The following is a 25,219-nucleotide window of genomic DNA, read 5'->3' as shown; positions in this document are numbered from 1 at the left end:
GATATGAAGGCAGATGTCGTGGGGGAAAAAAAGGTTTTACGAGAGGTCGTCGGGAAGTTCTCCGTCACAGCTCCGTTTTCCATCCATCTCGCTCCTCAGTAGAGCGCTTTTTGTCCTTGGCTTTCAAATTCTGACCAGGCATCGTTCAGTTCCATGAAAATCATCTTGGCGTATTGTTCATAGGGCTGCCCCGTTGCCTGCGAAGAGGAGGAAAACGCTTCAGGGATCCTTATATATTTTGCATGTTCAGGATAAGTCATTTACTCTTGAATAAAAAAAGTCTGAGAAAATCAAAGAGATGGTGTATGTAAATAAGGAATATGTGATATGTAGCAGAGTAAACTTTATTAGGTGCAAAATACTGACCAGTTTGCACAATACATACAGACCATATTAGAGCTGTGCGTTGGCAAAAACAATATATGCATTACAATATAGGAGACATAATTCAATATATCAAGACACATGGTGTCTATTAATATGCTATTATTTGGCAATAAAGGAATTTTGAATCTCGAAAAGCAAATAGCTATAACACAATTCACAAATCACGGTAGAACAAAGCAGCATTACAATACCGAAATACAACCTAGGAGACCAGGGGAAACAACAAACATTTTAAACCATCCATAAATAAAATATTGGCACTTTTATTTTGTAACGTAACAGTATTGGAAAACAGAGAATCAAGTGTATCAATATTTTCTACCAGACTACCATAAATCTATAAACACACTACGTTCTGTGGCGATGTATGTGTGTGGGTGTATAAATGGTTATAAAGGACAAAATACCTCGAGAAATACTCACCAGCATCACCGTAATAGCATACTCGGATTGTGAGGACACATTTAATGTCCCCATAATTTGAAAGTCCTTTAGAGCTGCTCTAAGTCATTTATAAGTCATTTAAAAATGATTCATTTTTTAGTGCTGTTTTAAGTTTAAAAAAATCACTCTACAACACCCTTCTATGACTCTACAAGCCTCCTATACCTGAATGTGTGCGTGCGTGCGTGCGTGTGTGTGTGTACATGCATGCCCCACCTTGTCCGGGTGCACCACCAGCACAGCCTTCCGGTAGACCTTCTTCACCTGCTCGGGCGTCACCAGGTCGGCCATGCCCACCGGCCTCCAGCGTGTCTCGCCCGCCCACAGCACCGTGTGCATGGTGGATAGCAGCGCACGGATGTTACGCTCCTTCCCCTCGATCCAGTCCAGGATCTGCCGAGTGAAAGCATACCGATTTAAATATCATTTTTATCTGCCAGATTCAGAGTGTCAATTGTGGTTTTCTCTCACCTTGAGCTTCTCGGGGTCCATCTCTTTGGCCATTTCTTCTTTCCTCATCTCCGCTATGGTCCTGGGGCCTTTCTTCTCCTTGGCCCCGGCAAAGCCGGACAGCAGGTCGTCGAAGTTAGCGTCCGATGCCCTGGGCTTGGACCCTGGCCGAGAGAGAGAGAGAGAGAGCGAGAGAGAGAGAGAGAGAGAGAGAGAGAGAGCGAGAGAGCGATTGATTCCTGAATGCATATATCTGAAGCCTCCAAACTGGTTCATTGGACAAGTGGTTCCCACCTTTCCCATGGCTCTCATGAGGCCATCCATTCTTGTTCATTCTGAGGTTTCCTGCGCATTGCCATTTTTATTCTATATTTATTTGTATTACTTTGTTATTAAGGCCAATTTTTTATGTGAGCTGCTGTGACACTGCAATTTCCCCCCAGGGATGAATAAGGTATCTATCTATCACAGGGGCCCCCTGTGATCTTTGGTGATCCCGTTAGGGGGCCACACCCCAGGTTGGGACCCACTGACCTAGACAATGGCAGGAAGGAAATTAATTAAAAAATCATGTTTAGGTGTTAGAATTCATTGTCACAGTTTTCCAAACAGCATTTGAGGTATCGGAAGCCTGGCACACCTTGCATCCTTGAAAGATTTTACTCACCCCCAGGGGCCGGTGCTTTCCCTGCCGGGCCGGGGGAGCCTCCCTCTCTGCCCATGGCAGAGAAGCTGACGTTGTAGTTTGGTCGGTTCTGGGGCGAGGTGTGTGGCAAAGTGGTGTGGCTGGGGCTGGGCTTGGACTGGGGGCTCGGGCCCTGGCCTTGTGGCTGCCACCCACCCCCAGCTCCCCCAGCTCCCCCGGCTCCGCCGCCACCACCTCCACCCACAGCACATCCCCCTCCGCCACCAGGCTGCCAGGAAGGGAAGCCGCCCCCGGCGTGGGGCTGCCAGCCCCCCCCCGCATGCTGCGGAGACGGAGGGGGCCGTGACGGGGAGCCCATGGGGGGAAAGGCAGGGTTAGGGGTGCCGGTGGGCGTGGTGGGCTTGCTGGAAAAGCCAGCACCTCCTGTGGGAGACAAAGGAGGAAATGCGAGCAAGGGAAGGGAATAACGGGGAATTGTCACAATACAGTGCCACAGTATGATAGCAGCTGACCTCCGAGGCTGCCCCCCAGGTTGCCGATGTTGGCGAAGGGGTCCAGAGTGTTGGGCTTGGTCTGGTGGGTCGGTGTGCTGTGGACCGAGCTTGTGGGACTGGTGGTGGCCGACTGACTGCCGATGCCGAATCCTCCACCTGAAAAAATGACGACAGATCGAGCCCGGAACAGAAAACACTAGTTGGGCTGGTGGAATCCTATTATAGATTAAGGAATTTATCTAGGTCACAACAGACACAAAAGTTCACTCTACGTCCAGATACAATGGTGCTGTATGTGTCCTTTGCTAAATTAGTTGTTATAACACTGTTAGACACTGTAGACCGGTGCTTCTCAAACCTTTTTTAGTAGTGAACCCCCTTTAAGATCTTTGTTCAGCCGAGTACCCCCTTCACTGCCATTGGTAGAAAAAAAAAGAAAAATAACGTAAAATATGTACTGTATGCGTGCCATATGTGTTTTTCTTTTAAACGTTATATACAATGAATATGAGAAACACTGCTGTAGACGTTGTAACTGTAAACTGTTTTTTATAATGTTAATTGTCGATACAGAAATGCACCTCACCACGGCAAATTTCCATATGTATATGAAAATGTACCTTATAATTAAACAGATTCTGATTAGGTCTGACTTATTTGAGTACCAGTTGAGGGCGCTTTTTGGCTGATGAGTCTGCATGTGTTGTGTATGGGTGCACTTGTGTCCGGCCCCCTAGATTTGTTAGAGCGTGCTGTTGTTTGTGTGTGTGCGCGTGTGTGTTTGTGCGTGTTCGTGTGCGCGCGCAAGCGTGTGTGCGCGCGCAAGCGTGTGTGCGTGCGCGCTTGTTTGCCTTCTCATATTAGTGTTGCGTGCTTGTTGCTTGTACCTGCGCTGGTGGCGGCCGTCCTGTTCCAGTCCCACCCTCCCATGGCGTTCTGTTGCTGGATGTTGACCGTTGGGGTGGCCGGCGGGACCGGGGAGCTCCGGCCTATCAGAGCACAGGAAGGGCAATCAGACCAAATCAAATCCACCTACCACATAGCTTTGAGGTATCGCGGTGTTTTCTCGACATCTTTTTAGATACTAGATACTTCTTTTTGGATTATTGATTATTCATCCCTGGAGGGGAAAATGCAGACATGAGAGAGTGATTGAATAGCTCCTCAAGGCCCTAGATTTAATTTTAATTGGACTTTACCACTATATGAATAATGAATAATTCAACTATAATGTTACTCCTGAGTATTTGGCCATCAGTTCCCTCCTTACTGGTTTTCAACATCAAATTCTCTTCTTTTCTCTTCACCTTTGAACTTTATAGTTCCGTCTCAAAAGATGTGCATACCCAGCCCCACGCCCCAAGCCTGTGAAAGTGTTGGCTGTGGGGGAAGCAGAAGTGTGGCGTGGGCTGTAGGGTGGGCGACGGAGAGCAAGTAGGAAGTTGTGTTATGTTACCTGCTCCCAGGAAGGAACCCATCAGCTCTTGGGGCTTCGGCATGGGCCCCGCCCCGAAGGGATTGAACACTGTGGTAGGGGGAGAAATAAGAAATAAGAAAAATATAACATTATCACGTTGGGGTTTTTTTTTGCATAGAATGTAGAGATAAATCTGAATTCTTTGTGTATCTAATATGAAAAATATTGCAATGGTCACAAAATGGTCCTGAATTAATATTTTTTAATGTTTAAATCATTATCGGACAGTGGAATTAAAATAATAATAACAACAATTATAATAATAATAATAATAATAATAATAATAATAATAATAATAATAATAATAATAATAATAATAATAATAATAACAATAACAATAATAATAACTAGACAATTCCTACAGTAATGTGAGCAGTTATGTTACGATTATTATAACCATGTCATCGTTATCAATTAATTATCATGGTAAATCATTTTTAAAATTGTCACTATAATTGTTATTTTATAATGTAATTATGCAGCCGAGAAGTAGATGAACAGTGTGGTAGTAGGGAGGGGTTTTGGCACCACTGACAACTGGAAGGGGACGCAGCTGCCGTCTTTAAAAGCTGCAGTGGTTTCACCTCTCTCTCTTGCTCTCTCTCTCTCTCTCTCTCTCTCTCTCTCCCTCTCTCTCTCGCTCTCCTGACAGCGAAGCTGGGCCTCCATCCCAGAGCCTTAAAGCTCCAGAACTTTATGTTTGATTGAAAAGACATTTATGTGAAATAAATGCCCAGCAACTGACCTGCCTCCTGGTCCATCCCTCTACCCCGCAAACGACAAGGGACTTGTCACAAACAGTTTGATCTATCATTTGTCCAAATCGAGTAAGAATTGAGGAAATTACAGCCAATTTCTCATAGCCCCCATGGCCCACACCTCTGTGTCCCCACCTTTCCTGCCCACTGCACCCCCCCCCCCCCCCCTGTCTGTTACCATAGAAACAGCGACAATCAGCACTTACACGCAAAACACAGGTGTGTCGCTTGCAGCGTTCCCAGACTACGATAATTTTGCCATTTTGTCAAAGTTTCATGTTTTTTTTTCTTCATAATAGTGAAATGGTATAGAGCTGATTTGGAGCGGGGAGGCTCCAATCACATCGCTGAGGGGCCCTCGGCACAGATTCATACACGATGCAAACGCAGTTCTTGTTTGCGGCTCCGTCTGGATTTGAATGCCAGATATTTTGCCCTGAAAGACGATAATTCTATTCTATTCATACTTGTACCATTGTTTGGTTTTCTGGCAACACTGGTCAGTTGGAACGGAGAAACAAAATTGATTCTTCATAGGTTTTCATTGGAGGACTTGCCCCGCTGCTTTAATATTATATATTCCATATATTATAAATGGCACAGCTTAGATATTTACATCATCAGCGTCGGAAGAGGTTCATGAACAGTTTGGTGTAGGATTTGTCCAGTCTCGGTAAGAATTGAGACCATTCCAGCGATGCAAAGACAGAAGAGTTTTGAGGCGAGAACGTGCTTCAGCCAGAGTGAAGTCATTAAGTGCTTTCAATGAGTGTGTATGGGAGACGCCTCCCTGCAACTACCTGCAAAGAAATGTCTCATATCTCAGAAACTATACATGCTAGACACATCTTCCTTTGTGAGTGCGTCAACAGAAATACCTCAGTTTTGATATATAATTTTATATATATATGTATATATACGTATATATACTGCACATATTGATGTTTTATGACATAATTTCTCCCATACCACCTCACCTGGGGGGGCGGGTGAGGGACAGGATGAGGCACCGTTGGGGGCGACTTTGTGCGGCGTGGACTGAGTGGAGGAGGGGCCGCTTGGCGGTTCCGGGGGGCCCCCGAAAAGGTCTCCCAGGAGGTCGGTGGCGGTAGCGCTGGCGGCCGGCGGTGGCTGCGAGGACGCGCAGGAGGGGTTGATGGCCCCGCCCAGGCCCAGGAGGTCCACCTCCTCGGCGGCCGGAGGAGGAGTGGCGGTGGCGGTGGTGGTGGCGTCGGCGGCGGCGGCGGCAGCGTGAGCTGGAGGGGCGGGTTTCTGGGCGGAGGAGCTGGCAATGCTCTGCTGGCTGGAGAGTGAGAGCATCTCATCGTCCGAAGGCTCGCTCTCCTCCACCCCCCGGCTGTCCGGACCGCCCTGAGGCCGACTGGGCTCTGTGGGGGAAACGAGAGAGAGAGAATGAGAGAGAGAGAGTGAGAGAGATGCACTTAATAAACATGTCAGAGATAGAACAAGCAGGGGAGGTAGGGTGTGGGAGGACAGGAAAAGTGGGAAATAACCAAGCAAAAACCCGGGTTCAGAAAGTAAAAATCCCCTCTAGGATTTTGAGTCAACCATGTGGACTTTCTGAGTGGCATCATCCCTGTTGAGTGGAATCAGCCAGTGATGTTACGTTCTAATCTGAGGTTCCGAGGCTCCAAACAAGCATGTCTGCTGAGATCGAGACTTCACAGAGATAGTTTTGACAGAACCATGTGATCGCTTTGATTCGGGTTTCGGACAGTTGATACAGAAGCGACACACCCCTGTGGTTTGTGGGCTGTCTTTAGTTGTTGTGGAGAGTATTTTGGCTTTATATATACATACACACACAGTATATGCAGTATATATATATATATATATATATATATATATATATATATATATATATATATATATATATATATATATATAAAGAGAGAGAGAAAGAGAGAGAGAGAGAGAGAACTGACGTTGTAGGGAGTTTTTTGGGGGAGTTTTTTTGGTTCGCTTCAATAGAGCCTATGAAAAACATGAAGTCTTCTCCTGTTCAGGAACACTATGAATTGAAATCTCCCAATAAGGTGAATAGAACAGCAAGAGATTACGCAAGAAGAGTTGCTATTACCGGCTCTAACCCTGACGCATGATGATTTGCTTGTGCTTCTGTTTATAGTTATAGAAACTGTTTCGAGGAAGAGCTGTTTGTTTTGTCGTAACTTATTTCTACCAGCAGGGGTCACTAGTGCACACTGCCTTAAATGAATCTATTTGCGATACAATTGGCTGCAAAGCCTCTTTAGAAAGCCTCACTTCGCCATCACGAGAATCGGCTGGATCAATGCACGGCTGGAGCAAAAACACGGCAGGACTTTTGCTTTCCAACCCCGGAGTTATCCATCTCTGAAAAACATAGATAAAATGATGTGGAAGCAGGTACACAGGAAACGAAAGGGGGAAGGAGAACAGACACGGAGAGGAGGAATACTCCGCTAGGTCTCCGTGATGGAGCACTGCTGCAGGGGCCTAGGGAACATCTGCGCCAGAGACCAACATCTGTGTGGACACTAAACCTATTTACTACAATTAATCTAGTGGAAAACGCCTTGTAAAGAATCAGGTCACTTGGCTAATTTCCTCTTTGGTAGAACATTTTTACTTAATCCCATACTTTGTTCCCAAACTTCAAATACAATAGAATTGAATATAATTCATCACAGAATCCCAATGAAAATATAAATGTATAAAACAAACAAATATCTAAAAATGTGAATATATATATATATAAAAAAACATTTTTTTTATTAAAACGAGTGTGCACAATCCATAAGGGAAAGTAAACATTTTCTACCAAAAATAAATGTGTTTTATAACAGAGGACACATTCTATTTCTACTCAACCAATTTCCAATTGAAGGACAAATGTATTCACAATTCACACAGCATTCACAATGAAGTGATTTCTTGATAAGGTGTGTATACAATATATATATATTATATACAACGGCATTCTCAGACCAAATGTTTCTGCTACATATTATTTTTTATCAGCTTGGTTGAATTGAGTGCTTGAATACAGTCGCCTAGCACCTCTACGGCCTCTTCTACTGTCTTACCCTCTAGGTCCAAGCCCTCCATCTCATCTTGGAAGGACAAAAAAATAAAATAACATTAAGCTTTACTTAACAAAGACCTCAAGATATTTTTCACAATTTTATGTGTGTGTGTGTGTGTGTGTGTGTGTGTGTGTGTGTGTGTGTGCGCGCACGTGTGTGTGTGTGTGTGTGTGTGTGTGTGTTTGCATTTGCCCCATGTACCGGCGATGGCTAGGGCGTCCTGGTGCTCCTGGTGGCAGTAGAAGAGCACGTTGGGGCTGAGGTCTTTGCAGGGGAACTGCTCCCACGGCGGCGTCAGGTCCTTCTGCTTGTCCGTGCCCTCCACCTCCACATCCAGCACCATGTGGAACAGCTGCGGATACTTCTCCGGAGAGTCGCACGCGTCCAGATCTGGTCTGGAGCGAGGGAGAGAGAGCATTTTTTAAGCATTTTTTGATCTCTGAGATCAATATTTAGGGAGATAAATTCCCCAATTGGGGAATTCACTATCATTGTTATTTGACAGACCAAAGTACAAGTACTGTTTAGAATAGAGTACAATAAAATAGAGTGGAACAGAATAGTGGAGAGTGGGGTAGAATACAGTGGAATAGAATAGAATAGAGTGGAACAGAATAGAATTGAATAGAATAGAATAGAGCTGCTTACTTGTTAAACTTCAACACTGTGGTCCCAGGAGCAATGAAGCCAGTGTGGAACTGGATCTGGAAGATCTGGGTGTTGGACACCTGGGTGTTGAACACCGGAGAAGAAAGAAAGCTCATTTGAACCTGCTAGTTTATCAGCCTCGCCAGCACCACCACAGCAGAACTTGTTCCAAACGGCCTAAGTCACAGGATTCAGTAACGATTCCCCTCATCGACGTCGACCAGCCGAGCACTTCTCGAATAGCTACGCTTCCAAAGATACTTTTTTGCCATTCCGGGGTCCCGTCACTAACAGCTTAATCTAATTAATCTAATTATGGAGCTCATTCTGTCTAATCTTCTATCCATGATACGGGGGTAAAGTATCATATCATGATTATCAAGGGACTAGTATTCCCACTTGGTCCTAAAAATAATCTTTAATTTTTCTCTGTCACCCAGTTATGTCATGCCCGTGGTTTTGACGCTGTTTTCCCGAATAGATGTTCTGCCGTTACTGTTACATCCTTGAACTCTAAAAACCTTGTTGTTCCCATGGAAACTTGATCGCTCAGTCGACCATTGTTGCGCTTTCTTCATATACAGTCCAGAGCTTCTAGCCCGGGTTCCCGCAGACGTTCACGCTTAAAAAACAAACTCAGTGGATTTTGGTGGCTACAGGTTGTACCTTGGCTTGCAGGCGTCCTCCGATGGTGGACCTCATGTGGTAGACGGAGACAACCACGTCCCCTTGGACACTCACGCCCAGAGGAAACACCACCTTGCCCTCCTGGAGCCTGTGCTCTCTGGGGGGATGGGACATTGGGGGGTGGCGATATACAAGATAGATTAAGTGATTGTGAGGGATTGAGGAAAAGAGGGGAGAAATAAAGGGTGTCCCAATGAGTGATGTCTTTTCATTTATTATTATTATTATTATTATTATTATTATTATTATTATTATTATTATTATTATTATTATTATTATTATTGTTATATTATCATTATGGTTATTATTATTATTATTATTATTATTATTATTGTTGTTGTTGTAATAATTTTATGTTACAATGTAATTCAATTGTAATATACATTGTCTTGGCATTCTTTGGCATCGTAAGGACTGTTGTCATACCAATAATAAAAAATAATAAAAATAAAATAATAATAATAATAATTATTATTATCATAATAGTAACAAAAATAATATTATATATATATATATATATATATATATATATATATATATATATATATATATATATAAATATATAAAACAATCCTCACCTCATCCTCTCGTACTCCTGAGCCGTGGTGAAGATCTTGGTTTCCCCGATGAGGACGTCGCAGAAGGGCCGGCAGCCACTGCGCTGCTTGTTAAAGCACGGCACCGGGCTCATGGTGAGCGAGCGGAGCACCAGGGGCTTGGAGTGCGGCAGGCTGGGCCTCTCCGACACCATGCTGCACACATAGCCAATGTACCTGCGCCGGGAGAGGGTGAGACAGAAACCTTAACTCCATTCTTCTCTCTATATTTTCCAGTGCTCTTGCGGCCATTATCACAGACGGACAAAGATCAGGAGACTGATAAATAAAACAAAACACGTGTCTCGGCATCACAATTTCCTCTCTCTCACATGCACACGCTCAACAATGGCTCGTCGAGTTTGACCCTGATTATTCTCCCATTGTTATTCTTTTGCCTGATTTCTCTGTTTAAAGTCTTGCAGCTTTGAATCTCATGGTTTGGTCTCACGGTTTTGGTTGTGCTCTGTCTTTCTCTGCTGCAACCCTCTTTTTAGCCATTTATTTCCTTTTGTGAATTTATGTCTACAGAATGTTTGATTTTGAAGGTAGGACAAAGAACATATTAAGTACATATTTACATTAACTCAAATATAGTATACACGTAACTACATTTTCCCTGTTGATGAATTCTAAACATTTAGTCCGATAACAAGTAGCAATGTGATCCATTACTTATACCGAACAGTGCAGAGGTGGCCTGTCAATTTGGGGTATTTTAACACAAAATAATCAGGTTTTCTCCATTAGGAACATCTAACATGCTTCTACATGTAAAGAAAATGCTGTGGGTCGGGACCTGCGGTGGGAGGGCCAGAGGCCAGAGCCTGGTCTCTTGGCACTGAGCAGCTGCATGGCAGGCACGGGGTTGTGGAAGAGGTGGCAGAAGCAGAACATGGCACAGACCAAAACGCCCGATGGAGCACGCCCATCCTAAAAAGAGAGGAAAATGTGAGACAATGTGATTCTATAACACAAACAAAGATTTGTAGGGCAGGGAAATGATTTAAAACCTGCATGTGTTATACAATATGTGTTATAAAAAAAACAATATGTTATGACATTATAATAACTTAGACCAACTCATCTATTGCTATCCATGCCTCTATTATTGTATACACATATATATATTCTTTACCCTTTACACTTATCCTCCAATTCCCCAAAAATAATGTGTTTTCAGTCCTGACTATTAAAACTGGCATTAAAAAGTTCTTCTGACTAGATAATTACAGACCTTATATATATACTTATATATATCCAGGGGAGAGAGAACAACATGTCAGTGATGAATAATATAGGATGTGGCAAGACCACATCTTATAATATTCATCCACATGAAATGTCCACATGAAAGCCCAGCAATTTGGCAAAGACCTTCAACCACATTCTAACACACAGTAGAGAATCCAACTGACCCGATGTGAAAGGGCACAAAGATACTCTATATTAAACCAGTAGCGCATTAAATCCCATTCTACAGTTCAGTAGTCAATCTGACCGAGAGCAGCTTGTGTACTTCTTGACTGTATTTCTGTTCTTTTTTCGCTTGCGGTGTCGCTCGTCGGGAACAACTCCTTGCTTGGACTTCCTCCTTACCGAGCAAGTGATGACACACACGTTTTTGGGGTTCTGCTTGAGCCAGTTGTGCATGTTTTTACACACAGCGAAAAGGTTGTGGAGGCTGGGCGCCTGGCGGGACGGCCAGTTGCACTCGGAAACCTGGAGGGAGACAGAGAGAGAGAGAGAGAGAGAGAGAGAGAGAGAGAGAGAGAGAGAGAGAGAGAGAGAGAGAGAGAGAGAGAGAGAGAGAGGAGAGAGAGAGAGGGTGAATGTAGTGGGTATTGTTAGACAAAAAAGGAAACTGGAGGGAGGAGGGAAATGGGACATAGACAGAAGAAATGTTTTATTGGATGGATCGATAGATGGACAGACAGACAGACAGACAGACAGACAGACAGACAGATAGATACTTTATATATACAGTATATATATATATATATATATATATATATATATAGAGAGAGACTTTATATATATTATATATAGATAGATACTTTATATATATATATACACAGTATATCTATATAAACTTTATACATACAGTATATATAGATAGATAAATACTTTATATATACAGTATATATATATATAATGTACTTAATATATACAGTATATATACAGTATATATATTTTTTAATGTATATCCTGTATAAAATATATACAAAAACACAAAGATACATAAATAAACAATACTATGAGGGAGCAAGGGAGGAGGTGTGGAAGAAGTGAAAGCAGGAAGCAAGCGGGAAAGTAGAAACAAAGACAAGGAAGAAAAGAAAAGAAAGGAAAGGGAAGAACCCAAGATAAACAGAACCAGGAGGCGTTGAGAGAGGCTGAGGAGCTCTGATTAGCAATGCACTCTGCGGTGACAGTGCCAACACAACACTTCACCGTGTTTCCACCATGACTCATGCGCTGGAACCGCAGTAACTCCGACCCACAGACAGGGGGCGGCGTGGGCCATGCCGCCTGCAAAAGCCTCTGCGTGCACTTCACACCATCTGCTGTATGTGGAGTGATCTCATCCAGATGCTGGAGTAATCCAAGGATCTCTGCAGAGCGGCCGTGATTGCAAAAAATCGAAACGCGACAAATATCTAGGTCACATCAATCCCAGGTCCACTTCCACTGTGCTGGGTCTTCAACTAACAGTCGCAGCTCGGGTGGCCATTTCAGCAGATTTCGTTTGGGTCTGAGGTCTTTCATTGACGAGAAGGGAGAGAGGAATGGTTGTCGGGCTTGACTACATTGCCGGAACAGTGATCTGCTGGAGAAGCCCCGGCATCTCGTCACCTGACCCACTCACCCGGTTGGAGAATTTGGCGCCGCGGTAGTTCCGCTGTGACAGGTTGAACACGGTGTAGTGGTCGGCATGGCGACTGTCCAGGAAGGACCGGATATCCTCCACGTGGTTTTGGTAGCCGATCTGCACCGATTCCGCTGGGTAGGTCATCACTGACACGGGAGAATAATAAATGATTACAGTTGACGGTCGTCATTTATGGGACCCTGCTGCTGTTGATCATTGAAACGGTTTGAATGATATCATATCACACATCTATGCATACATAGACGTATCATGAACAAGAAACGATATATATTTACCTATGATTCGTGATGTGATGTAGGCAATGTCCAGCTCTCCTTTTGTGTACCTGCAACAAAATTAAAAATCATTTCATATGCGGAATACTTTATTACAGACAAGTTTAAGGAAGTTGAATTTTGTAATGTAAAGTTAACAGCAGGCACAATATAAATATGTATAGTCAACCCAGAACAAGAAGAAGTGTAATATTGAAGTCCTCATTGGTTTAGGTGTACACATCTACAATACAGTCAATGAATGTCATTCGATCCTCAGACATTTTCATAACCTCAGAATGACCTGAACCTCCCCGAAACACAGAAGTAAAAAATAAAAAATAAAAAAAATGCTCCAACTAACACATCATTTGACTTGAGAATTTCTAGGGTTTTTCACCCGGCAGCATTGCACGGCAACTCCTGTTCTCCTGCTTTAGAACATTTGGAAGACATTGACCGCCGGGAGGAAGAGGACATGGGGGGCAAGGGGGACTAATGCGCCGACGCCACTCGTGACAACCACCCTTAGCCAGGCGAAACCAGGCCGACCATCTCTCTTTGTGTGGCCGTGGATCAGAGCCATATGGCTCTCAGGTCGCCCTCAACTTGATGGTTGTGTAAGGAATGTTAAGACTGGGCGAGCTTTGGCAAGTTCTTGGATAACAGAATTCCATGCTGTGCTGAATCATATTAGTATTGCCCATAAAGCAGAATATATCAATAGTCTACACGTCCCCTCTGATTGGTAGGTTGGAGCAATTTCTGAAGAGGCGCGGGGCAGGTGTCAGGTTTAAACGGCGGTGGCCAATAGCTGCGGGCTATGCAGGCTCCCTGATTATCCCCACCGGATCCGGTTCTGACCAATTAAAATGCAGCACAAGACCCTGGAGCCCGTCACGCTGGGGGAGAGCTCCACGTGTGATTCAGAACAAGTAGGATCCTCTGAGGTTTCTGTGTTGATATCGATGGGATGATTCGTTTTCACTTTTTGGGCATATTTTGCTCACCCATGGCCGTAAGTACAAACGAACAAACTACTGCAAACTACTGCTGTTTGATGTGCAATGTTATTTGAGACATTTCAACTGAGAATTTCTCAATCGGCATGTATTTACCATGCGTGAGAACGGGAGAATTTTCCCTCCGGTTTAAAGCACTTTAATGTTTTTTGAGCTGCAAACTGTAATATGACTGTTCACTCTCTAATGGACAACATGAATTCTGGTGATAGTATTAACATTTCTTAAGAAATGTAAATAAATCAGCATTACAGATAGTAGCTGACGTAGATTAGTTTTTTTAGCAGCTCTCTACAGTACGTTACTTTTTTTTTTAATGTAAGGATAAAAACAACAAAGTTGGTCCAGAATGGAGACCGGCCTCCTCCTCCTCCTCCTCGCCGACTTCGACTCCTTTGCTGGAGTGACTCCTCTCTACTCTTTAGAGACATTGTTTTGAGTTTCTCTAAATATTGCAAGAAAGCCACAAAGCCAGAGGTGACAGGTAGTTTGTCTCCGGCTCCACGGCCCTTTGCCTTCACCAATCGACCCTCCGATGGACGCCCACTCAGCACCAGAACTTGCACGGGGGGCTCTGAGAGCTTGGGGCATGTGGAGCTCCAGCAGCTGGCATTTGCCAAACTGACACTGGAACACCTGGAAGCACGGGCGCCGGCGCTCCTCCGGCTCTAATCAAAAGTTCATAACGGCTCGGAAGGGAACACACACACCCACACACACACACACACACACACACACACACACACACACACACACACACACACACACACACACACACACTTTTTTATCAAAAAATAAAAAGTACTATCCCTTATGTGCAATGTGTCAATATGTGAAATACACATAGTACTCTGATTCCTATTTATGTTATTTTTTCTATATATTTATATTGTTTATAGTGCTTACCCTTATATGCTCTCTATTTTCTGATGTCCCCTTTTTGCTGCTGTAACAATGTAAATTTCCCCATTGTGGAACTAATAAAGGTTTATCTTATCTTGAACATCAGTCCCTCTGAAGGCTCCCCGCAGCCGCCACGAGACTGGTTTACAAAGGCACAAACACACTTGTGCTCAGAAACAATGAAAGTTGTTTAATTCACTCGTACTTTTGGACAGAAATGTGCTGATGCACATAGATGTAGAAGGCCCAGGACTTGAAGGTGGCCAAATCAGACCAAGCGTCACATCTGTCCAAGTTCTCACCGTTGGTGGTTCTCAAAGTGTGGTCGGGGGACCCCTCAGGGTTCCAACAAGATGATGATTAATAGTTAAACTTCACCTTTGCCAAACACTCGTGCACACATACACACACAGACAGTACAGACAGACAGACAGACAGACAGAGAGTTTATGTGGGTTAGATCCCAGTTGGGTTTTCCACCCTCCCTCCTCACTCTCTTCTATCCAACTTCAAAAACACCCTCCTTTCATTCTTTCAGACTCTGGCACATCCCAGTGTAGAGTGAGGTTTCACATAAAATTCGAAACTAACGGCTCGGTGCCTCAGAAAGTGCTGACAAATAGCATAACATCACAGCAGAAACCTCACTCATTTGGCCGGCTTTGCTCTGACTCTGAGCCCTGAAAGCCCCTCTGAGTCACTGCGTCCGAATTATCCGTGTTCCGTTTCCCTAGAACAGCACCGATAACGTGATTCACTCCACTATCAACCGTACAATAGGCGACAAAACGGGAGTTAAACTTTAATCTTTTGGCCAGAGAGAGACAGAGAAGAGGGGGGTGAATGGAGAAAATTAACTCGGAAAAACGAACAGGAAACCGGATAAAAATGAAACAGTGGCAGGGAGTGAAGGGGACAAAGTGAGAGCGAGAGTGAGAGCGCGAGACAGGGGCGAGGGAGGGTTGAATGTGTGTGAGTGGGTGTGTTTGGCGTTGGGGTGGGGGCAAACCAAGGACACTGTGCCTTTTCAGACAGGCCGCCGTCCGGGCCCCGTCACAGGCCCTGGTGTTTGTGGGGGACAGAACACGCTCTTGTTGCTGTTGACGCGGCCGTGCCGGTTCCCGAGCAAAACACCTCCCCAGTCAGGTAGACAAACAGGGAGGACGCCGCCGCTCTAAATTATTCAAGAAACTCTCAACTCCCGCCTCCGATACCCATGAAATTAGAAGCCAAATCAAACAATTTATTTTAAAAAAGGACAAAAAGTTGGGACTTGGACAGAAATATATATATATACAATATATATATCACGTCATATATATATACAGTATATATATCACTGTGTCCCCACCTTTCAATCCCTTACATACACACACACATTCACGCTACTTTTTAATACATAGTATAATAGCAATAACAGCTACATAGTAATACATAGTACATACATAGTAAATACATAGTAATCATTCATATTTATAATTTATACCCCATATATCCATAACAATAACTTATCCTGTGCACAGTATTTAATTTGGTATATTCTGTATATTTTCTGTTTTGTAATCTTATTATTTTTATTCTCCATTTTTTCTCTCAACTGGCATTTACAGATTTAGATGTGAGCGTGAACTATGTGCTGTGGTGGTAATTTTATGTCCAGTTTCCACCTTTATTTCTGTGTCTGGCAAGTGCACAGCCGGCGTCATTTCAGAAATAGACTTTCATAGAGCTTTGTAGTGTGACGCACCGGCACCGGCTACTTCTCATTCTGGGTCCGTGGGGTAGTGGAGGGTTCTAACGCCGATAAACCTTTCACCTTTCTCTGGGAATCCACAGTAATACCGCCCTGCCCTGCCTAATGTCCAGGGAAACATATGGAACAGTGTGTTGAAAAGGAGCTCGGTGCCCAAGTGAAATGAATCCTCTGGTGTCAGCCGTGCGTCGGCTGTTTGGCACAATGAGCCCTCCATGAATAATTCAGCCCCGAGAGGAGGTGAATGCAGAAAACGAGAGGAGAGGGTGATCGGCGGCACGTGGAACAGTTGAGAGGGGAAAAGCGGGCGGAGGATCCAGGGAGCAAAGAGTGGGATGGGACGTGGAGAGGAGCGAGAGCGAGAGAGTGGGAGAAGTGGAAGTGACAGGCACAGACAGAATAATGCTGTTTAAACTCCCTGAGTCAATCGCCAGACAAGGTTTTTTGGGGTGTGTGTGTGTGTGTGTGTGTGTGTGTGTGTGTGTGTGTGTGTGTGTGTGTGTGTGTGTGTGTGTGTGTGTGCGTTGGTGCATTTTTTCACTTTGGGCTTTGAAACGGATCGAGATTTGCTGCTGTACTTGAATGTCTCTTATCTCTTTATTGTCTATTGTGCTTTATCTTAGTCAGTGCTCAGTGTTAATCTTCATTTCATTTAATTTCTTAATGTATTCACCGAATCTGCTATTTGTTGTCAAATGCGGCTGACTCACGTGGCGACCTGATGCATGACCTTGGTGGAGGTGTCCTTGAGCGTGTCCTTCAGGTTGTCCTTGAAGTTGCTGAAGAACTTTCCGGCCCCGCCTTTTACCATGTCCAGGAGCCCGCCTCCGTAGTTGGCGTCCATATCTGGGGATGGAGGACCTGTTAGGCAATCCAGATTCCGGGCAGAAGGAAAGAAAGAAAGAAACACACGCACACACACACACACACACACACACACACACACACACACACACACACACACACACACACACACACACACAATGCAAACACTGAGAATACAAAGACAGACAATAACATGCACATGCAAACCGAGGCACTGGCTTGACTATTGGAACACCTTTTCATTTGCTTGTGGAAGATCAGTGTAGCAGTTCCAACTGCCACATGCCACCGGAGTGGCGTATTCAGGGCCCTTCGGCACTGAGACACGGACAATGGGGTTGAGAAAACACCAGTTTATTGTCGAGAGGGGGCTTGATGGAACCAGCCCCGGAGCAGATGGACAACATGCCATGACAAGGGCTCCTCTCCTGTGTGTGTGTGTGGGGATTGGGGGGTTTACATGTTGCTCATTAGACCAAGCAATGGGTGTACAGCCACACTGATCCTGGGGCCCAATTACCTAGACCCAGGACGGGTGTGGCTGCTCAAACCACACCATTGACCCCAACACAATCAGATTTGCCAACAAACTACGGCGGATGAGCGAATTTTGTGACTGCTAGAAGTGAACAGTGCTCGGATTAATTCGGCAAAATCCATATTTATTCTCATTGTTATTCATAGGCAAGATTCCTATTCCTAGGAAGGCAACGATGGCAGGATGAGTCATTTCACATCATACAGCAGCAAGCAAACGTTCTATCTGTGACTCAAGGACGCTAAGTCAAGTAATGTACGCACCATCAGGACTGGTGAGCTATGTGATAGCATAATGTGCTTGTGTGTGTGTGTGTGTGTGTGTGTGTGTGTGTGTGTGTGTGTGTGTGTGTGTGTGTGTGTGTGTGTGTGTGTGTGTGTGTGTGTGTGTGTTTGAAAGGGTTAGTCGGTCTTGGAGCAGGCCCAACACTGATATGTGAGTCAGCAGCCCTTTGGCGTTTTAAGTCCAGTGGTCTAAGTGCGCTGGTATTCAGAGATATTTATGAGAGCAGTCAGGAATCAAGGCTGGAACATCTCTAAGACTATCCACAGCTATGGACAATTCAGAGTGACGAAATACCCAGAGGTGGACACTGAGCCCCCCAAATCATTCTGAGCCCATCATTCATCAACACCTTTCAGAAAGTGGAAAAAAGGACAAAAAGTGCCACTGTAACACCTGCTACCAAGTAGGGGCGGACGAGTGAGGTGACACTGACGATAGAGCAGTCTGCTTCCGAGACTTCACAGAAAGAGGTGCCCCACAAAGAGGGACAGGCCTCAAAGCCTCTCTCCCAAAAGCAGTGTTGCCAGGTCTGCAGTTTTCGCGTGGAATTGGGCTACTTTTTAAGCGTCGCCGCAGATTTTAATTTGTTGTCCTCGGGCTGGGTAGACCTATTTTGCATGCAAATAAGATTTATAATATCTATAAATAAGAGTAAAAATAAATAAAAACGGGGCTGGAGGTGATGCATGGAAAGGTACGGAACGAAACAAACCGTGCGTAATGAGGACACTTTCTCCCCATCGACAGCTTTTTTGTCGGCAAAAAAGCGAGATTCGCACGCACTTGGGCTGGTTTTTGGGCTGGTCTTGATTGGCCGTTACACTGGTTTTGTCACACAGACCTGGTAACCCTGCCTAAAAGCTCAAACACCACCAACCCAACCACCACCACCCGGGGGGGGGGGGGGGGGGTGAGCAAAAGGAAACGGGGAGACTGTGAGGGACTTCGGGAATGACATAGAGAGAGAAGGATCTAGGCAGGAAAGCACAACGCGAGATTGACGGAAACTAAGAAAAGGATTGCGAATAGGCAGTAAAACGAAGACAGAGACCAGAGAGACAGACGCAGAGGGATCCACACCACAGAAAAGCCCGGCTCTTCCCCCAGGAAACCCACTGCTTGTCTGGACATGACACTCTGCCGGCTTGAAAGGCCCCAACCTCAGCGCAGTTATATAGCTTGCCCTGAATCGGGACAAACTGAATCAGGACCACTGACTAAAAAGCCATAGACAAAGAGAAAAACAAGCAGCATCTGTGGGTCAGGAACTACCGTGCTGTCAGAGTGGACGTCGAGCTGCCTGATTATAAGTTCCGTTGATGAGACGAGCAGTACGTGTATCACTAGTCATCTTCGACAGAGCAGCCCCCGGGCCTTGAATATCTCATGACCTCACTGGCTGGTAAGCCACATCGGCAGTACGGGCCGATGGAAAAACGCCAAAATATGATGTAAATCAAAAAGGGGGCCCTCTTGTCTCTTTCCCGTTAGTTCGGTCGCCCCTTCACACAAACGTTTGGAATGTTGAATGCTTGACCCGGTTGTTCCGTCCTCCGGTGGGAATAACTTAAAGGATTGGCGACATGCTGAAAACCTACCCAAGTCTACTGCTGATAATAGGTTCCCGTTCTAGAGCAGGGGTTCCCAACCTTTTTATTATCCTAAAGTACACAAATGTTCCCGGGGGGGGGGGGTGAATGCGTACTCCCCGTTACGCACGGAGTCAAAAAAATACATTAAATATATCTATAATACTAGAGTGTTGGGGTCACACAATAAAGGGGAAGGCAATGCCTTTCCTTTGTAGGCCATAGATCTTAAATATGCTCCAAAACGGCCCCAGTCCATTTGCATCTTACAGTTTGTATAAGTCAAGTCAAGTCAAGTCACACTTTATTTATAGAGCGCAATTTATACCAGGAGAACACAATGCGCTTTACAAAGAAATACAAAAAAGAAAGAGAGAACGTAGTTGTCAGCCGGTCATTACAAAAGAATGCCCCTGAAACAACAGCAACAACAAAAGCAACAATAAAAACAACAATAAAAGCGACTCCAACCACAGTGGCAGCAACTGAAAACAACAACAGCCCCAGAAACAGCAACAACGGCAGCAGCAACATCGACACCAGCAGCAACAACAACAGCAGCAGCAACACACACGCAAAGACGTCACCGGAACTGGAAAGGTCACTCAGGTTAAAGATGTTTAAGTTGAGGTATAAGGTTACGTTAAGTTGAGGTATAACCTAAGCAAGAGTTAAGTTTGGGTATAAGGTATAAGTGAATTCATGTGAACTCGGCTTGTTATCATCCAAACTGCTGTGTGTATTTGAGAGCTATAGCAGTTAAGTTTGTTGTCGAGGGGTATTTCTATGCCGAATGAATGATAAAATACTGTGGCATTGAAAAAGATGAGTTCGCATTCATGACTGATATACAGTAGACAAGAAGCACAACTCCAGTTCAAAGATTCCTTGCACATTTCACCACGCAATGCAAATGAGTAAATTGTTTGCCAATTGTAGAAATGCTGGTTCTGCTGTTACTTGCTGTGGATTCTGGATTTGAATCAACCTGGCAGCCATAGTGTGGACAAATCCATCAATCTAGAAATAAATCTAAATGCTGAGTGGCTGTTTATTCCTGCCTATGCTGTACGTCGGTCTCTGCCCCCCTGTCTGCCCGTCGGTGAGTTAACCAGCCTGTGCGCTTGCTTCCCGGCCAATCACTCCTCCGTGACCAGATGGAAGTGGGAGTGCGCATTAAGTAAGTGACAATGACAGGCCCTGCCGTCGGAGGAGCAGCTGAGCTAGAAGAAGCACACACAAGCCAGATATCTTGGGACGACTACTAAGCTTTGAGCGGTCAGAGAATAAAGAATCAGGAATATAATAGGCTTGGGCGATCGGCGATATACCATGTGGCGCGCGCATGGGGTTCACGGCAAAAGCAGTTTCCCCGTTCCAGAAGTGCAGGATTTATTATTTACAAGTTAAGTATTTACACAGAAACATCCTGTTTTTACTAAATTAAATCCCATAGCAACAGAAAGCAATGGGGAGACGTGCATCCCGAACAATGGGGACGCGCTGGTTTTCTTGGAACAGTATGGAGCAAGGACGTGGACAGTCCCTTAACTCAGTTGTGTATAAAAAATGTTTCATACATGTAGGAAACAAATGACGATAAATACACGGGCGCATCGCGCGCATTGCTGTCTAGAGGAGATACAACAACAACTCTGTTCCAATTCTCTGAGTTAGGTTTTTCCTTTTCCATATAAGTAAGAAAATAAGGAAAACCAATAAATCAAAATCTTGCTGTATGACATTATATCATGTATTGCGATATTTATATCACAAGATTTGCATGTAGAGCGGCAGTTACCTGTGGGGGGTGGGTGCCCGAGCACCTGCCCCATAGACCCCACGGTGCCCTTCTTATCAGGCCCGCTTGTTTTATCTTTTATCTTAAATTAATGGCCGTCGAGGTTGAGGATTGTCTGGGCAAGCTATATTCATGAGGAACTCCTCATGAACCTCGCACCTTGGCGCACCTGCGACGTGCGCACAGCGGAGTGCAGATCACGGACTCCTCCCAGTGATCAGGCTCCACTGCTCTGCTCCGTTTGTCCAGAGCGGAAAAATGCCCAGAGGCCGAGCTGGGGATCCTTTTAAGAGCACCGGCCCCTCGCGCCTGCCCGCAAAGTGAGACCCGATCACCAGTAGTTACTGGACAGCTCTGAGCGGAGAGATGGATAGCCTCCACCCCCTCTCTCTCCCGCTCTCTGCCCCTCTCTTTTTCTCTCTCTCTCTCTCTCTCTCTCTCTCTCTCCGCTCCAGTTTTAGAACACGGTAAACCGCACACACACCGTTTCAATTCTCCGATTTCTCCAGGCAGATAAAAAAAACCCGTCTGTCATCAATGTCAATCGCGATTGATGGAGTCGTTTGCCGATAGACGATTTAATCGTAAATCGACCCAAGCCTAGAATATACCCCTTGTTATCACAGCTCAGCCACACGCAGAGAGGGGAAAGCAAAAGAGGAGAGGGGAGATACATTGAGAGAGAGAGAGAGAGAGAGAGAGAGAGAGAGAGAGAGAGAGAGGGAGAGGGGGGGGGGGGAGAGAGAGAGAGTGAGAGAGAGAGAGAGAGAGAGAGAGAGAGAGAAAGAGAGAGAGAAAGAGAGAGAGAGACCTTTTGCCAAGGGGATCAATGGTTTGTCTTGGTGAGCCTCCTTCCCTTGAGAGCCCCAACCTTTGTCCCCTCGACATCCGGCTCGGTGTGAATGGGACGGATGGAGCCACAGACGAAAACAGATACACCCGTCACAAAGATGAGCCAAGGGGGGTGGCGAGTCCGACACAGAAATACTCAGCAAGACCCCGGCCCTTCAGAGAGGCCCTTACAAGCCACACATGTCAAGCCAGAAACAGCCCAAGTGAGCAAGTTTTGAAACGCTTCTTAAATGGCAGGTGTATTTTTAACCAATATGGGTTAGGATTAAAACACTGGGGGAAATCACATCACCTGTCGAATTATAACTGTCAGTGCTCTGTCTAACAACAATTACATTGTCACTAATTATATTGTAGGTTTTACTTGTAGCAGAAGCGGAGGTAGTGGTGGTAGTGGCTGTGGCAGTAGTGGTAGTAGTAGTTGTATAAATAGCACAGCTGCTGGGATGTGCCTATGATGTGTTTCAGGCTCAATTAATCATAGAAGCGGTTCGCCACTGAAATTATCATGGATCATGTTCAATCGTTAACACATTATCAACCAGTGTGTCTACAGGTACCAGTGTTAGATTTAATACTTAAGACAGTTTTAAGACACATTTTAACCTAATTAATGTTAAGTGATATGATAGTACTAGTTATCAGCTGCTATAGTAAATATGTGTATAGTCATATTGTATAAGTATATCTATCTATAGTCTTGGTAGTATAGCATTACAGCATTTACAGTAGTACAGCATTATGCAAAATGTAGCATTACAGTATCAACAGCAGTCCTCATAATGTCAGGCCTAAAAATAATGATAATGATAGTAATAGTAGTAGTAATAATGGTAATGTCACTAATATTAATATACAATCATTATCGCAAAAAGCTTAAGGGTTTAATAGATTGTTAAGACTACATAGAAACTTTTAAATGATGGACATTTATAATACCTAAATGGACATTTTAAGACTTTTTAGGGGCCTGCGGACACCCCTGATTAACACCATATTAGTCGACTTATATATTATCCATAGAGGATAATATATTATTGACAATATATTGTGTGAACACTCCACAAAACATCCACAAATGCGATGCAAAAAAAAACAAAAAACCCCACACGTTATATTTGCAAAAAAAAAAAGAGAAGCGTCATCTCAGGGCACACACAGACACACGCACGACAGCATGCGCCGGCCCATGTGCGATATGCAATGACCGCTGTACGCGTGCATGCGCGCAGCAGCCATTGCACATGGCTTTTGTTGCGCCGCATGCACGCAGGGCGCAGCGCTGCCTACCTGAGCTGTCCATGGTGCTGCAGTCCGGGCCAACCCTCGGTCCAAGGGAAGCTGAAGCCGCTACCGTGCCGCCGCCGCCGCCGCCGCCGCCGCCGCCGCCGCCGCTGCTCCCTCCTCCTCCTCCTCCTCCTCCGAAACCGAAGCTCTCGCCGCCGCTATCGACCAGCTGCAAACATTCATAGCCATCGTAAGCGCAGGTCTTCTTCTTGTAGCCGCTCAGCAGGCTCATTACGGAGGCAACGCAAGAAGAGAGAGGGGGGGGAAAAAAAAATAATAATAAATAAAAAGAAGCTGCGGCGTCTCCTCTGCGGCTCCTGCGGGGTGCACCTACGGGGGGCCGCCACCACCACGGCGCTCCGCTCCTCCGCTTCCGATAGGACGGACGGTCCGACCCCGACCGGCGGTGCGAGACTCGCTAACGACTCGCCCGTCGCGAACGAATCTTTCGTTCAGGAGGCGGGCGTCCCCTCGGGATTCCTTGTCTTTGAAATGAAACCGACGCGCATCACTGTGGGCCTCCAAGTCCCAGGCCAAAAAAAAACAATGCCCAGGCATTTGGCGTGATTCATGTTGAATGTGGCTGATTACACGTTTGCATTCCGGCAAAATTAACGATTTTGACAGAGCCGAAGGATTATTTTGAGAAATCCGTTCACAATTAAGGGCCGGACGACTCTTCTGACTTTCGTTCCTCGATCGGCGGAGGTCCCCCCCTTGCTGACCGCGCATTACACCAACTAAATGGGACGAACGGAGGGTCGGATAATCGAACTACCCTTTTTTTTTTTTAAACGATTTGTCAAAAACCGGATCTCAAAGAACAATCGAAACTTCCATCACGAACCCCTCACTTCCTTGCTTCCTTCCTTCCTGCATCTTTCTTTCCCTTTATTGCTTTGCCTCTTTTCTCCAGAAGGAAATTCTGCATAATTGTTGTATTTTCCAGGCTGTTGAGAATTATTTTTCATGCAACTAGTCTGTCTGCACTACAATGCACCAACTGTTACCATGAGAGGTTCCTTGTATATGAAAATGTACTCGGGCCAATGAACAGATTCTGATTCTGACACTGGACATCATGTCCAGAACAGTTCCATCAGCTCCCCTGTCATGGTGGTGATGAATGGCAATTTTCTGGTCTTTTTCTCATTTATGTTTCTTATTTATCGACGTTCCAAACCAGTTCAAGTTAGATATATTGGTGTCAAAGTTATGGCCCGCGGGCCACTTTTGGGGCTCACAGAGGAGTCCAATCAGGCCCCGCAGGATAATTTGGGGTGAAAAAAATAAATGTAAATATACACAGATAAAAATACAAGTAACTGTTTGTAAGTAATATATTCTACGTTAAAATGTGCTTATTCTTTTCTACTTACACCATTTGCAAAATAGCATCTATACATATTTTCCTATTTGTTGTTTGGTTGATAAGAGAATGTGGTGGATGGATGTCAGTAACTCTGGATCCATCTTAAAATACAATGATAATAACCTGGATCTTTTGCAATAATTAACTCTCAATATCCTCTGTGGTCTGT

General features: G+C 44.9%; 1 protein-coding gene across 1 annotated transcript; it reads right to left on the bottom strand.

The window, feature by feature from the left end:
* Positions 1-95: 95 nt before the first annotated feature.
* Positions 96-23,910, bottom strand: dnajc6 (DnaJ (Hsp40) homolog, subfamily C, member 6; the record flags this gene model as incomplete). The annotated part of the gene is made up of 19 exons (XM_080017804.1): positions 96-197; positions 1,048-1,224; positions 1,303-1,445; positions 1,949-2,350; positions 2,440-2,577; positions 3,309-3,410; positions 3,818-3,946; positions 5,634-6,044; positions 7,746-7,772; positions 7,947-8,140; positions 8,394-8,473; positions 9,060-9,177; positions 9,659-9,853; positions 10,476-10,609; positions 11,276-11,398; positions 12,546-12,694; positions 12,845-12,894; positions 17,212-17,347; positions 23,682-23,910. 19 exons carry the CDS (start codon positions 23,908-23,910, stop codon positions 96-98), a joined length of 3,039 nt encoding a protein of 1,012 aa, XP_079873930.1.
* Between the last annotated feature and the right edge of the window lie 1,309 nt (positions 23,911-25,219).

This window comes from Zeus faber (genome assembly GCF_960531495.2).
Source record: "Zeus faber genome assembly, chromosome: 1".
Lineage (NCBI taxonomy): Eukaryota > Metazoa > Chordata > Actinopteri > Zeiformes > Zeidae > Zeus > Zeus faber.
Note: the sequence above shows the minus strand (reverse complement) of the source record. Positions and strands in the feature narration are given on the sequence as shown.